We start from the raw sequence: 14,828 nt of genomic DNA, 5'->3' as shown, positions 1-14,828 counted from the left end.
TTTTAAAGAATTTAAAAAATCTGGTATTTTTTTCATGGTTTTTTCAGAGGTTGTGCTTCTATTTTTCACATAACTTAAGTATCTTAAATTTGGTTGCATAGACCTTTGCAGTTCTGAAAAGCTAACAAATGCAACTATAAATCGTGCTCAGACACTTTTTATCTGCAGCTTAACGCCTGAAAGATATTAAGCTTTCAAATTCAAATTTTATTATTTTCTGCGGTATTTTTTTTCGAAATTTTTTAAAAAACTCGGGAAAAGTCGAAAAAAAAATTATTGGCCAACATTTTTGGTTTTAGATAGACGCATTAATTAGGCGTCGTTTAAGGTATTGCTCATTAGAATCTATGGATAAACAGTCAACTTGCAGCCGTTTGACCAAAACAACTCAAAAACTGCATAAGATATAAGATACTTCATTTATGTGAAAAATAGAAGAACTACCTCTGAAAAAAACAAAAAAAAAATACCGGAATTTTAAAAATTATTAAAATAAAAGCTACACCACAAAAAAACCATAATTCTTTAGAAAATTTTTAACCCCGAAATCTATAAGAATCTATATTTTGGGCCAGAGCCTAATTATAGTGTTGACTAGTGTTATTAATAATTTTAAAAATCATCAATGGATATTTTTGTGGTACTCAGCGGACTTGTCTCCTTCAGTTTCTCGAACGTCGCCTGTCTTTTTGGGATCTTCACAAATTTCTGCCTAGGCTTCCATAAGTCAGTTAGTGGCGAAGCAACTAAAGCAAAATTATCAATACAATTTCGGTACCATCCTACCATCCCCAGGAAACCCTGCAGGGATTTCTGACTCTTGGGCAGCGGACAATCTTTCATGGCCGATATTTTCTCTGGGTCAATACGAATGACGCTATTCCCCACATTATGGCCCACATTCCCCACATTATGGCCCACTGTGAGTGTGAGTGCTGTCTTATCGTGCGAGCTTGGCTCTACTTGCCAATATGCGTCTTTCAAGTCTAATAGCCTTTTTACACTGGGCGCGTCTGCTATCGATATCGGCATAGACGCAATCACTAACCATACAGTATATAGATGTGCCAGTTCATACAACGAAAGGGGCGCAAGCTGAGTGTTCTGTCCCGGCTCCCAGCGCTTCGGCTCTCTGAGGCTGAGACCCCGGGTCGTGACCGGCCGGGCGGAGGGGCGGAGAGACCGGGAGAGAGAAAATTAAGAGAGTGAAGTGAAGGGAGTTGGCCGCTGATGGTTTTTGTGTTTGAGGGCTGATGGGACCGGGCGGAACCCTCAACCACCACAATGGGCCCATGATTTTCCAGGGCAATATTTTTATCAATTGATTTCAACAAAATTGTCAGGGGGCAGGGAACGGCGGACCGAAGACAAGGGATGAGCATACGCCGCCGCCCCGACCCGAATGGCCGCCCACCCGAAGCGGGAGCCGGGACAGAACACCAGCTGCGCCCCTCGTATGAGGCACAAGTAGGTAGGAGGGGGGGACGGGGGGGAGGGGGGGGGGAAGAGCGGAGGAGGAAGGGGGGGGAGAAGACCGGCCCAAGGCAGGGGGGGAATTTATTATAATCAGTTCAAGTATTTTTTAATGACTTTATGTTTTTCACCTTTGCACAATCATACATTTAGCCAAATTGTGGGAGGGGGGGGAGAGCACGAAGAAGACACCACTCCCAGACCATACAGTATATAGATGTGCCAGTTCATACAACGAAAGGGGCGCAGCTGAGTTTGCAGGACGTTCCCAGACTTTGGTTTGGGAATGGCCGTTGGGCATGACGTCACACGAGCCGACTGGAGCAAGCATGCATGTGTTGTGTACGTGTACACTCCAAAATATATGATTGTATGCATGAATAATTTTTAGTGCCAAAACCGACTTTGTTGGTTTGTTTAGTAAACTGTTGTGGGCTTCTGGGGGGGGGGGGGGGGGGGGGGCGGGACCGTGGGGGGCGGGGCGCGGGGGGGGGGGAGTGGCTTAACCTATGTAAAAAAAACTGCGTCTTCGCCAAGACGCAAAGAAGCATGACGCAGCCCCAGTGTAAACGGCCTATTAGCCGAAAAGGTGTGGCAAAAATCGTATTCTGAGTGAGAAAATCGGATTATTGTCTTAAGAGATTTGAGCATTCAACATTCAACAATGACCATTTCTTAAGTGAGTAGCAAATTTAGCTTAATTTTTATGGAACCGATTCAGCCACGAATCATTTAAATTGTATAAGAACGATGGTTTTTTCCTTTTATACATTATGATGTTTATTTATTTATTGAAAGCGAATTACTGTCTATAAAACCAAACGTTTCAGTAAGTAAGAAGACATCGTCGCTTCCGTATGCAAAAAGCAACGAAATTATTATATGGAGCACAGACAACAACGCATAACAGAACTCCTGGAGCTCCATTTACATATAAACTATACAACTACAGAAAGACTTCTATTCCGATCTGACCGAGTAAACTCGAAATTCTCAGTCTTCTTATGAATAACCTCGCATAGATATGAGTATTCTTTGAAGCAATTTAGGTCATGCATAAACCAAGTTCCGCTGCTGAACTTGATGCCCAGGCAGTTTTCCGCACTGCCCGAGTCATTGGGTTCGGCAGTGGCCCACTTGAAGTAGGTCTGGATCTTGGAGTTTGCCAGCGAGATCCAGGCCCCGGACTTGATGCCAAAGCTAGAGAACCAAACCGCTTCGTCTGGACCAAAACCCAACTGATTGAGGTATTGCGATATGGCATTGAGCTCTTGCTCGCTGTCGATGGTAGCCAACTGCGTTCCTAGGTCCATGCAACTTCTGGCCGCATCCCACCAGTTGAACTGAAATTGGAGGACATCATTGCAGTGGACCAGTACACATCTGGAGCATGGAGTATGGCATTACCTTGCCGCGCTCCAACTTGAAGGCGCTGTTTCCCAAATGGACATAGTCCACCGAGCACTTCAGTTCCTGCGCCAGGAGGTCATTTTCGCAGTGAATTTCACTTTTTCGTTGGGAATGTCGACTATTTATGATTGAAAATTATCGAAAAAATACCGCACGGAAACGTGCGAAATAGGAACATCCCAGATGGATGGTGTAATAACTGGTAAATTTTCGGAACGGCAAAACCTTACGGACAATCCCCGAAATGGATGGTGCATGGTCGTCAGTGTGAAAAGGCTTTGAATCGGTGTTTCACATCTTTCAAAATGAATTTTATAGAATAGAGATATTGTTTGTAATTTCAGGCTCCCAGTCTACTCAGTCTCTGTTTGAAAAATATTAACGAAGTTTTGCAGCTCACGGGTACCAATAATAGGTATCAGAACCGGGATAAATGTATTTATAAAACACAAAACATAAGCATTATTAGGTCAAAATTATGTCAATCTAGGATAAAATGCAATGTTAATGTTTCTAAGCAGCTTGGAACAACAAATTTAAAATCAATTAAAGGAAATATGGTATTTAAAGTACATACGCATAGAGGAAACTTGGTTCACAAGCAACAATGACGTCACATTTCGTACACACTTACGTTGTATGCTTTGGCCGTTTTTGTTTGAACCTTATTAAGTAAACAATCCAATGAAAACGAGTTCTGAAAACTATCCAATCTTGTAGAAAATTTATTGAGGAATTGGATAAAAATATTTTTTTAGGGCTGAGAGGTCTAACTAGCTAGTAATATTAAACTGAATATCAAAATCATGGAATACGATTTCAATTAATAAAATAGAACGAACAGGGGGGTATTTAATATTTCCACGAAATGTATGTAATTTTAACCTATTTTACGCATTACAGGTGAAAGATGTCGGTGGTCATTTTTGTTTTGTAAGTGGTGTTAAGTGGGTTAAGTCTCATTTGATTGCCATGTAGAGATGGAGAAACATCGATGTTCGTGGAAATCGATTTTTTTCGATGTTTTCAAAAAAACATCGATGAAACATCGATGTTTTAAAAAATATAAGCAAATTTTTTGTTAATTGAAAAGATTTGGTTCATTTTATAACAAAATAAAAAGCTTTATTCGTAAAAGCAAAAAAAAAAAAATTTCAATGAGATCAAAATACAAAACTTATTCTATAATTTTAACAGAAAATGGTTTGGTTCTTATTGATAAACATAAGTTTATCTACGACATCAACTTTAATTCTGGTGCGACGGCCCGATATGATCTGTCCAGCCTTGCTGAAAGACCTTTCGGACTCGCACGATGTTGCCACACATCCACCGATGTTGCCTACACCAGCAGTTGAAAATCTGAAAACATCTAAATACAGTTAATAATTCAATTTATAAATATATTTTTACACGTACCTTCTGCGCTTCCTATACCTTACTTACCTTGGAAAAACATCGATAGTCGCCATTAAACATAGATGTTTCCAAAAAATTTAAAAACATCGATACATCGATGTTTCTCCATCTCTACTGGTGACGAATCTGAAATATACGTGTTTATTATTATAACTCGATCAACCTTCAAAATGATGCATGAACAAAGTCCTGAGCTGTACGAGGAGGTGAAGCTGCATCGCAATGCCCGCGAGCGGGAGAGGTACGACAACATGGCGGATTTGTACGCCATTATAAACACAATCCAGCAGCTGGAAAAGGCCTACATTCGGGACTGCATTACGCCGCAGGAGTACACGGCTGCGTGCTCCAAGTACTTGGTCCAGTACAAGGTTGCCTTCAAGCAGGTGCAGTGCGACGAGTTCCCCACAGTGGAGACGTTTGTCAAAAAGTTCCGTCTGGACTGTCCAGCAGCGCTCGAGCGCATACGGGAGGATCGCCCCATCACCATACGCGACGACAAGGGAAACACATCCAAGTGCATAGCCGAGATTGTCTCTCTGTTCATTACGATTATGGACAAGCTGCGTCTCCAGATCAACACCATGGACGCACTGCAGCCCGATGTGAAGGACCTGGCCGACAACATGAACCGCCTATCCCTCATTCCCGAGGACTTTGATGCCAAGCAAAAGGTGGACAAGTGGCTGGGAAGCTTGAACGAAATGCAGGCATCGGATGAGCTGACCGAGGGCCAAGTGCGCCAGTTCCTCTTCGACTTGGAGTCTGCCTATGCGGACTTCAACAAATTGTTGCACAGCCAGTAGTAATTGGCAGTTTTTCGTCTCTCTCAGTATCCAAATGTAATTTAAAATAGTTTATTATATTCCGCATTAAAACGTTTTATATATATATATATTCGTGTATAAAAGCTCTGTGGTCTTTATTCCATTCCAGATAAACAAAAATGGGTTAAAGATTTGCATTTGTTTGGATTTAATCGTATCTTCTTTTTTTTGTATTTAGTTTAAATATTAAGGTTATAATTATACATATAAGTTTAAACCGATTACAATAATTGTTGTTTGTTTTGTTTTGTTTCGCATTATCTTTATCATCCACGTAATGTTTGTTGTTTTGTTTTAGTTCTCTTTAATATATATACTCGTAGTTTTTAATTTACTCTTCTGCTGTTCTGCTTTCTGTTCGGTTTCTGCTCTGTTCTGTTTCCTCTTACGCACCTAATCTGATCTGTTGATCTGTTACATCGCTTTACGCCTTTAATAATTAATAATTGTTACTCTTTATCTTTGTAGATTTATTTGTATGCAATGTGAAAATGGTACTTGGTATATTTATGCGGATGTTGCTGTATGTTTCTTGTTTGTATGTGTATGTGGCATTCATGCGTGTACGCGTCCATGAGAGGAGGAGAAGCATCCTCCCTGCACCGCACTGCCTTTTCCTAACTCTGTGCTCCTGTCTAGGGTATGGATGCTGGTTGGGGGCGGGGGCATGGGCATGGGTATGCTGAAGGAGGAGGCGTGGCCTTTTACGGTGCGCTCGTAGTAAAAACGTTTCTTATTAAGTAAAGTATGATCGCTTATCTTCGTATATTAGATAGTCATCGGCCGATGAAGGCGACAGCTCCTCGCTCGCCTCTTCAACGGCGTGTGGTTGTGTGTGTGTTTTGGGGTGGGAATTGGATAGGGCTTCAGGCTGCTATGGTTGTGACTGCTCCTGGAACAGCATTAATAGCGGACTGGGAGTGGTGGCTAATGCTGTGGTTGTGTAGGCGTCGTCTGTGGCGACTCCTGTTGCTGCGGCGGCGGCTTCTGTAGTGGTCACTGTTGCGGCTGTCGTCGTATTGTCTGTAACGGACAACGCTTCCGGATTGCTGATACTGTAGTTGTAGCTGTGGTTGTTCTTGTAAACGTGTATGGGCGTGGTTCGAAGGCTATAGAATTCGCTCGCTAGGCAGGCGGCAGGCTGCAGAGCGATCTGCCAGATTGCGTTCTCCGGAAGCTAGTTCTGTCCGGTCCAGTACGAGGGCGAGTAACCCTGCTTTCCGGCCGACTTGGACTGGCTGCTCGACTGCTGGCGCTGGCCGGCGCTGTTCGAGTCCTGCAACAGAATGGGAGGGTCACTAATTAGGCAAAAACAAAAAAAAAACAACCAGACTTTGAATCCCCTGTTCCCAATAGAACAGTGCTCTCCCTCTTCCGGTCTCCACTTAGCCATCGTTACACAAATGTTAACATACATATAAAGTACATACACATATAGTAGGTATATCACTTATTTATACAGCAGATATGGTATGATATGGTCATGACTCATGAGTGATGATTCTGATTAAAGTAGGGCCTTTCGATAAATGATTTCCTCTGATTACATTTTGTTTGTGTCTCAGCTACGATTTGGCGTCGTTTCTATGAAGGAGGATTCATGCAAACTACAGACTAAATGAACCGATGTGTGGATGGAGTCGAGAGATTATTATTGGCATGCTTGGGCGTGTAGGATGGTATGGATCGAATGGGGGGTTAGATACGAGTTGAGTTGTGCGTGTTTACCAGAAATTAAGCAACTTTTACACATGATTTACAACAAAGGAACTTACCCGGCGGGATGAGCTATGAATCCTGCCGTCCATCTAGTTGTCCCATAAAAAAATCAAAAGAAATTATAAAGAAAGGTCATACAATAGAACAATTTCATGCATTTTAGAATTCTCCCAATCTCTCCAACCTAATGGATGTGGCGTTACGGCTGTACATATTTCTCAATTCCGTGTTCTATTGATGGGATGGGAGTCTACACTCCGCTGAGACTAATACCGATAAATTTTTCATCAAAATATAAATTACCAAAATCAGAAAATGCATGAAATGTGTTTGGGTTAGTCACGAATACATGATTACAGAAAAAGATAATGGGGGAAAACAAATGATCGATTAAGCGAAAATTAAGAAAATGTTTAATGTACAGACGTGGGTGGATGCATATAAGTATTACAAAGTGGTAGTGGGGTGTTGGTTAGTCTCTTGGGTTTACAACACTTTTCAATGTTTGCTTATTCTGTTGTTATGGCTTCCGTTTTACAAAGGGAAACGTGCGGAATAAACTATGTATGTTGTCATCTAAAAATAAAGCCAAACCAATCGGAAAGGGTCTACGAGAGTGTGTGTGAGTGCCGCATAGAGAGTGTCGTGTAGATTAACGTAAAGCAAGTGTAAACTCAAGCAAATGGATGGTTTATTGTGTTTGATTCGTGCGTTATGCTGAGCGAATGATGATGGGCTGTATTTGGTCTAGTGCTCAATGGCGGTAGGCTGGGCTTGGCTGGGCTCTATTTCCCCTTGTGTTCCTAACAGTTGGAAATTAATGATTTTCCACTGACGTTATCTTGAAGCTAGTCGGACTGTTCTGGCTCCTCAACATAGCAGTTGCATTCTTGATCGTAGTATTCGCTATCTGTTTGAAAGCCATCACCGACATAGCAAGGATCCAGCCAAATCTGATCTTGATTGAATTCGCCAGGTGTCCCAATCTCAAGGAATTGATTCTCGCCGCCTCGTACCACAATCACTTGTTGCATTTCGGACCCTACCTGGTGTATGGGCTGATGTATCATATTGTGGTGTCCGGCTGCGGGCATCGGCAAGTACATGCCGTACGGCTGGGCCGAGGTGCCGCCCGCTGTCTGCGTGTTGGCCATGTTGAATGGTGGCGGTGTGCCCGAATGGAAACTCTGCTTCTCATACGACTGTAAGGGGAAAGTGGTGAATCGGAATGGGGTGTTAGCGCGTCTAGGATGACTGGCAAAGCTGTACGTACATTAACCTTGTTCAGCGCCACGTGGCCCTTGCTGTACATCGATGAGGTCAGGTCAGAGGCAGTGCCCGCCTGCGGCTGGTTGGAAACCGTCTGGGGTTTCGCTTGCTGATTCACGCTCGACGAGTAGCCGCCCTTGCTGTAATCCTGTGTGGTCTGTGAGAGGGTATCGTAGTTGGTTGAGCCGTAGCCCGCGCCATACGATGGTTTTGGGAACTGTCCACCAGATGCGGTGTTTGCCGTCGGTATTTGTTGCTGTTTAAAAAACACAATTACACACATTAGCATGGGGAAAGAATTTAGTCAGAGAATATTCAAGAAATTACTGGATAAATGGCAGGCGTGCCGTACTGGAAACCACCAGGCATCACATTGCCACCATAGAAATAGGCATAAGGAACATTCAGCATGGGTGCGCTTGAACCCGCCTGTTGAGACATTGTGCTAGACACCTGCAAGGCAAAGATACAGACAGCGACAATTAGCTACTGTTCGCGTATAACTTGGACAGAATTAAGGACTCACGTTGCTAACTGGACTGGAGTTATTGTCGGTGCGGGCAAAGCGTCCATCAGTCATGGTTGAGTACGCCACAGATCCGAGATTGTCGCGTCCTGCTCCCAGGCTGGTTGGCGTGTAGTTCAGATCGTAATATCCCTGCTGCAATCGACAGAAAAACACACAAAATTAGGAGGCCGTCGAGGGGGAGTGGGCAGAGTCTGTCTATAATGGCACGATGGCTGACGGACGCAGCTTTGCCAGACTTTTGCGCAATCGGAACTCAAGATCATGGCCGAATTATCTGTATAGTTTGGCAAAGCTGTGTGCGGGTCGGACCACCTCAAAGCTCATTTGGATGGAAATGGAAAATGAATGATTTGTTATGCTAAATGCTTAAATTAATCACATGGAAAATATACATATACAAAATATGAGAGCAGGTTAGGAGCGTGGAGTGGAGTGGAGTGGCGAGAGGATGCGGTTGCGAGATTAGTAAGATGAAAACAAAACCCAAATTAAAGCAAAGTAAATTTTGTAATTAGTTTTTTTTTTGATTTTGCATGAGATGTTCTTTTTTTTGGCTATGGAGGGATAATAGCATGGATCGGAGATAGCATGTTGTGTGGTGGGATGATCTGAGATGAGATGGGGATGAAGGGAGTGTGGAAGCGGAAATGGTATGACAAATATATATACATATATATAGAGTGCATAGAGTAACAAAAGAAATCGTGATGATATACACATATACATAAACAGATCATACAGACAAGAACATAGACAATAGAGATATAGGCACAGACATCGCTCGAATGTTAAATATGTTACAATGCACACTGAGGAGAGAGGATCGGATCTGTTAGAAGTAGAACAGTAACATTTGCGAGCTAGAGGCCCTGAAGCTGCTGGAGGATGCGCGGAGCCATTTAACTTGATCATGAATATACAATACGATGAGTAGTAGTAGTATAGTAGTTCTTATTATCCTACGAGTGGAGTGAATGGAATTTGGACAGTGGCTTATGCGGATGCGGATACGGATAGAATTGATTGATTATTGCTATTATTGATTCGATTGATTGATTGGTTGCATTTTGTTGTAGGTTTGATTTGGTTTGGTTTTGGTTTGGTTTTTGCTTTTGCTTTTCTCCATGAACTCACCACATGTGGCACTCTCTGTTGCATCATTTGTAATTCCTCGTAGGAATAAACCGGTTGCTGATAGTATGGCAATCCAGTCTGAATATATTGACTAACCATTTGGATGTTGGTGGGCACCAAGCCGCTGCCGCTGCCACCGCCACCACCACTACCAGCACCAGAACCAGCGCCGCCTCCGCCACTGCTTGCGCCGCCGACGCCGCCCGCTGTTGTGGCGCCACCGCCGCTGCCGCTGCTGTTACTGCTGCTGCTATTTTTGTTGGTCAGCGAGGCCAGAACTGCTGCGGTGCCCGCAGCTGTTTGGGCTGCAGCCGCCGCTCCTACCACCGAGCCGGCATTGTTGTTGTTCACATTCACACCGACGCTGGACGCACTACCGCTGCCACCGGGCACGCCCACGCCGCCGCTACTTACGCCGCTCTGGCTAACGCCTCCTCCAGCCACATTGCCGCTCGTCACGCCCGCCGTCACGTTGCTATTCGAGCTGCTCACATTGTTATCTGCGGATGAGGAAAACCAAAGAGAATACATCACATGTTGCCTGGGGAGCCCCCGGGATGGGGGGATCCGCACTGTTATTTCACTCACTGTTCGACACAGACGCCTGGTTAACCCCTGGCTGCCCACTCACAGCACCTGCCGCTCCGTTGCCCGTGCTGCCGCTGCTGCTGCTTACGCCGCTGCTCGTCGACACACTGAAACAACATACACAACGAAACGCATTGATTAATCGATGAATCAAGGAATTCGAAACAGAAGCTTTTACTTCTACATCCTGCTGGGTTTTAGTAAGTGAACTGAGGATCAGCATGCAGCGATGAACTTACCTGTCGTAGTGCGCGGCGCCGCTGGCTGTGGATGCATCCTTGAGCTTGGCGCTGGCACTAAAGCTAGCGTACTGCGAGGACGCGTTGCTCGCACTGCCAGCAAACCTGAATAGGCGATTGGGGGAGGAGATTGGTCAGGGCAGAACAAAACAAGGGAGCATGTGTTAAAATATGGGAGGATGAAACTGGGAGAGAGCCGCATTCCCATACATACCCGCTGCTGTTGCCATAGACACTCTGGCTGGACTGGTAAGCGCTTTGTGGCGTCGAGTATCCCGATGTGAGATACGCAGAGCTGGCATTGCCGCTGCAACATTGAGCATGGGGCAGGGCAAAGGCAGGAATTGGCAGGTTGAGGCGGGTTTTAGCAAAGAAACAAACAGTGAACGTGTGTTAGAAGAAGAAAACAGAACAGAGCAACAGAACGGCATATGTTAGATCAACGAATGGCAACAAAGAAACGGCGTGACGTTACCTGGAGCTGTTCTGGCTGGCACTTCCTCCGACCGGAATGTTTTGCGTGGCTGCTGACCCACTTCCGGGCACACCACCACCCGCGGAACTCTGCGTCCCAGCGACAGTCTGCTGCTGCTGGTAAGAGTTGACATTAGGCTGGTACGAACCATAGCTCTGCGTCTGGTAGCTGTTGGCCACCGACGACTGGACATTCGCATAGCTGGAGTTGCCGTAGCCGCCCTGCGCCGCCGTCTGGTAGGCACTGTTCGCCTTGCTGGCTGCACTACTCTGGTACGCATTCTGATAGGCACTGCCCGCACTGCTTGCCTGCCCGTACGGATCGTTCTTGGTCAGTTGATCCAGCGCATTGCTGGCAACGGCCGAGCCACCGCTTTGCTGCTGTTGCTGCACCGTTGACCGGGACGCATAGCCGGCACCACTTAAGGCATCACCCTGTTCAAAACATTATTGCGGATTAGATTATAGAGACCATAGGGCGTAGAGCGGTTATGAGGGAACTCACAATTTGAGAACTTTGCAGGCCCGCTGTCAGAGTCGACTGCTGCTGCTGCTGAGACTTGTTCTGGTAGTCGTCCTGCTGCATCTGCTGCTGTTCGACGCCCGCGTTGAACTTCTCTGGCATGGCGTCGAAGCTGTCGTCCGTGCCAAAGTCCAGGGCACCGAATTGCACATCCAGGTAGCCAATGTTGTTCAGGGCATTGTCGCCGGGCATTTCTACCGCGGTCGCTGGGATCTTCGATGGAGGCGGCAGTTTGACACGTGCCCTCCTCACCTGCGTCTGCTGCTGCGACTGATCACCAGCTGCGGAGCCAAACACATTCGCATACGTGCTGGGGTATTGGCTACCAGCTACGCCCACACCAACACCTACACCTACACCCCCACTCGTACTCGTCTGCGAGTAGGCGGTGGCAGAGCTTTGGGCATACCCAGCTGGCGTTGGCTGCACGGCAGTGGAACCGGGACTGACGCCCTGGCTGGCCAGGGAGTTAAAATACTGAGATTGCTCAACAGAAAGGGTAGCCGACGGCTTGATGGGAGTCGTCTGCTGCTGCTGGAGCTGTTGCTGCTGCTGGGCCTGCTGCACTAACGTGGCTGCTGCCGAGGCGGCGCTTGTGAATGTGTCTGATGCGGCGGATACGAAGGATGATGAAGCGCTGCCCCCACCGCCAGCTGCAGTGCCTCCGCCGCTGCTGTGCTGCGTGCCCTGAGACTGCATCTGGGGTGGTGGATTGCTGACCGCAGCGCTGTACTGAAGGAGCGGCGTGGTGGCCGAGCCCGACAGCGCCGATGGCGGTGTGGCCGGCGGTCCACTGCTGCCAGTATTGTCCTCACCGCTTGTTCCCACTTCAACCGATGACACAAGAGCACCCAGATGAGATCCTTGTTGGGCCAGGGCACTGCTGCCCAGATGATGCTCCAGTCCTGGCGGGGCCGAAAGCTCGCCCCCAGAGCCAGTACTTGACGCTGCACCTGCACCGGCACCTCCTCCGCTGACCACGTTGGCGGTCGTCTGTGTGGACAGATTGCTGGTGGTGAACACTTTGCTGTCCTTGAGGGACCCCTCGTACTCCTCGTTATTCCAGTCACCCCAGGCATCGTCGTGGCCAGGCTGCTGCTTCTCGGCATTCTGCGCAATGGTGTTGTCCCAGAGCTCCACCTCGTGGTGATCCTCGTTGGCATTACTACTGCGCCCAGCTCCAAAGCCACCGCTGCCACTGGTTCGATCTCCGCGTGGACCACTGCTACGACCACCCATGCGACCTCCTCCGCGTCCAGAGCGTGAAACGAAGCCACCGCCACGTCCACCACCGCCTCCTGGCGCACTTCGTCCGCCGTTGCGCTGGCCGCGATAGTTGTCGTTGGCCCGGTCATCGCCACGTTCGCCGCCGCGTTCCCCACCGCCACCGCGAGATTCGCGAGTGCTGCGCTCGTTCTCGCGGGTCTCTCTGCCGCGCCCTGGAGGCAAACAAAAAATCATTAAGTAGGGGGGGTACGTTCATGAGAGTAATTGTTAGGATATACTTACATCCACGGCTGTCAGTGCCGCCGCGTCCGCCACCGCGGTTCGAGCTGCGGTTCCGGGTATTTTCTCGCTTGTCTCCATTTGCATTGCCATCGGCCCACTCGCCATCACCAGCGGCACCATCTGCAGCGGTGCTTGCAGGCCTCTTCTTCTTTTTCTCGTACTTGGCAAAGGCGCCCTGCAGGGATTCAGATTCAGAGAGGAGATTCCTCATATAGTGGTTGTGTGCCTTGCGGTTGTAGAATCACTCACCTGAGGGAGCTCCTCGATCAAGAAGTTGGCTGCTGCTTCCAAGTCGTAGTCGCACTCGTTGAGGGCGCAACACACCTCCTCCTCGGAACGCTGGGTCATGGTCAGTAAGAGGGTAACCTTTTCGTTGATCTGAGGATCCTCTGTGGTGCTATTGGTAATCTGGGCAATGCGCAACTGTTCCGTGGTGGCCTTGGGCTGGGCCTTCTCTGGCTTGTCTGTCTTGTTAGCATCGCCCTTCTTGTTCGCTGCTGCATGTGGGGCTGCATCGTGACCCGTTCCCCCGCCAACATTGGCGGAATTTGACTTTTTCTGGCTGCGACTGTTGCCGCCTCCTCCGCCAACGCCGCCGCCTGAACGAGTTTGTGTGCTCATCTCTATGTACACTGTATATACAAATTAGCTGCAAGCGGCAAGAAATCAACAAAAAGGATTAGTATGTGGGTTTCCAGTCTAGATAACAATCGAGGCGCCTTCTCTATGAGGCCAAAATTTGTGATGTGTTGTGTTGCAAAACAAGTGGCAGAGTAAAGGCTAACATGATGATGAGAGCCGCCGACAGATGAGAGTTCAATGTACATTTAATCAAAAAGAATGAAAGAACCACACACACACACACACACCTCACAATCCTAATAAAATACAAGAGAGAGCATATGAGAGAGCCGGAGCGAGAGAGCGACACGCACGCACAAACAAAGCAAATATTCAGAAATAACAAAAATGTAATGCAAACCGTGCATGCGGTGTGGGACGGGGAGGGGAAATTAGGAAGTAATAGCAGCAGTGCCATAGAAAAGGCAGCGGCGGCGGCGGGGTGTGTATTGGCAAAACAGGTAACGGAAAGGGAGCGGGACGTTGGCGGGGTGCGTGACCGAAACGCATCACAACGAAAAACGTCGACCGCTTTTCGAATCGGTGGTTGCAGACGGAGAAGTAGACAGCCGGAGGGGGGTGGTTGGACACACAAGAGAGCACTGCACAGACGACAATGACCAATTCTGAGAGCCCGCTCTGGCCCGGTGCACGACCCCGATACCAAGTGCATCTGAATCATTTAATGTTGTCACCGCAGTTTTATCAAATCTCGCCATGAATAATGACATTATTCATATTCACATAAACGCACACACGCACACACTTGGCCCCTCTGCCGCATACACTTTTTCACATAGGACACACATTTCGCACGTCCGTCTACAGCCGCCTGTCGCTCACAATTCTAAGTATATATTTCTTTTGTCAGCCCCTAGCATATGGGGAGGCGCAGACCAGACAAAATATTACTTGGATATGGCCACAATTGCGAGCTCGGGCATAGACAAGAATTGATTTGCAAATTCTTGGCCTCCTCGCTTCGGTTTTCTGCTTTTGCTTTGTGCTCGGATTTCTACAGCTGCCATAGCTTCATCTCTGTCGCACTTTCCCAAGCGCTTGGTATTGCCAGGTGTGAATGGTGGGCCCGGCGT

General features: G+C 47.2%; 3 protein-coding genes across 10 annotated transcripts; 1 reads left to right on the top strand and 2 right to left on the bottom strand.

The window, feature by feature from the left end:
- Window positions 1–2,411: 2,411 nt before the first annotated feature.
- LOC111078348 (C-type lectin 37Db-like) lies at window positions 2,412–3,061 on the bottom strand. Its single transcript, XM_022372971.2, has 3 exons — window positions 3,039–3,061; window positions 2,881–2,980; window positions 2,412–2,816 (listed from the first exon to the last, which is right to left on the bottom strand). Exons 1-3 carry the CDS (start codon window positions 3,059–3,061, stop codon window positions 2,412–2,414), a joined length of 528 nt encoding a protein of 175 aa, XP_022228663.2.
- A 1,333-nt stretch (window positions 3,062–4,394) lies between these two features.
- Window positions 4,395–5,197, top strand: LOC111078357 (vacuolar protein sorting-associated protein 28 homolog). The gene has a single exon (XM_022372994.2). It carries the CDS (start codon window positions 4,473–4,475, stop codon window positions 5,106–5,108), a length of 636 nt encoding a protein of 211 aa, XP_022228686.2. The 5' UTR covers window positions 4,395–4,472; the 3' UTR covers window positions 5,109–5,197.
- Window positions 5,198–5,199: 2 nt separating this feature from the next.
- LOC111078355 (protein lingerer) lies at window positions 5,200–14,729 on the bottom strand. 8 transcript variants are annotated; one of them, XM_022372987.2, is made up of 15 exons: window positions 14,647–14,729; window positions 13,363–13,762; window positions 13,114–13,288; window positions 11,587–13,043; window positions 11,083–11,516; window positions 10,822–10,902; window positions 10,608–10,712; window positions 10,369–10,475; window positions 9,781–10,280; window positions 8,644–8,778; window positions 8,445–8,570; window positions 8,122–8,373; window positions 7,895–8,050; window positions 6,905–6,937; window positions 5,200–6,405 (listed from the first exon to the last, which is right to left on the bottom strand). In XM_022372987.2, exons 2-15 carry the CDS (start codon window positions 13,732–13,734, stop codon window positions 6,307–6,309), a joined length of 4,032 nt encoding a protein of 1,343 aa, XP_022228679.2. In that variant the 5' UTR covers window positions 13,735–13,762; window positions 14,647–14,729; the 3' UTR covers window positions 5,200–6,306. The 8 variants fall into 8 exon arrangements, with proteins under 8 accessions (XP_022228679.2, XP_022228675.2, XP_022228678.2 ...); XM_022372983.2 differs by having other exon boundaries at window positions 10,822–10,914; window positions 14,647–14,728; XM_022372986.2 differs by having other exon boundaries at window positions 8,128–8,373; window positions 10,822–10,914; window positions 14,647–14,728.
- Between the last annotated feature and the right edge of the window lie 99 nt (window positions 14,730–14,828).

The sequence above is a fragment of the Drosophila obscura genome, unplaced genomic scaffold, assembly GCF_018151105.1.
Source record: "Drosophila obscura isolate BZ-5 IFL unplaced genomic scaffold, ASM1815110v1 contig_25, whole genome shotgun sequence".
Taxonomy (NCBI): domain Eukaryota; kingdom Metazoa; phylum Arthropoda; class Insecta; order Diptera; family Drosophilidae; genus Drosophila; species Drosophila obscura.
Note: the sequence above shows the minus strand (reverse complement) of the source record. Positions and strands in the feature narration are given on the sequence as shown.

What these genes read in the sequence shown, in the direction of transcription:
- LOC111078355 (XM_022372983.2), bottom strand. Translation starts at nt 13,734, where the DNA reads ATGAGCACACAAACTCGTTCAGGCGGCGGCGTTGGCGGAGGAGGCGGC. An exon ending in ACTCCAGTCCAGTTAGCAAC is followed by an intron (nt 8,571 to 8,643) that starts GTGAGTCCTTAA and finishes TTTGCCTTGCAG; the next exon opens with GTGTCTAGCACAATGTCTCA. An exon ending in TACATCAGCCCATACACCAG is followed by an intron (nt 6,938 to 7,894) that starts GTAGGGTCCGAA and finishes TGGGACAACTAG; the next exon opens with ATGGACGGCAGGATTCATAG.
- LOC111078348 (XM_022372971.2), bottom strand. Translation starts at nt 3,061, where the DNA reads ATGTTCCTATTTCGCACGTTTCC. An exon ending in TTCCTATTTCGCACGTTTCC is followed by an intron (nt 2,981 to 3,038) that starts GTGCGGTATTTT and finishes CCAACGAAAAAG; the next exon opens with TGAAATTCACTGCGAAAATG. An exon ending in TCAAGTTGGAGCGCGGCAAG is followed by an intron (nt 2,817 to 2,880) that starts GTAATGCCATAC and finishes CTCCAATTTCAG; the next exon opens with TTCAACTGGTGGGATGCGGC.
- LOC111078357 (XM_022372994.2), top strand. Translation starts at nt 4,473, where the DNA reads ATGATGCATGAACAAAGTCCTGAGCTGTACGAGGAGGTGAAGCTGCAT.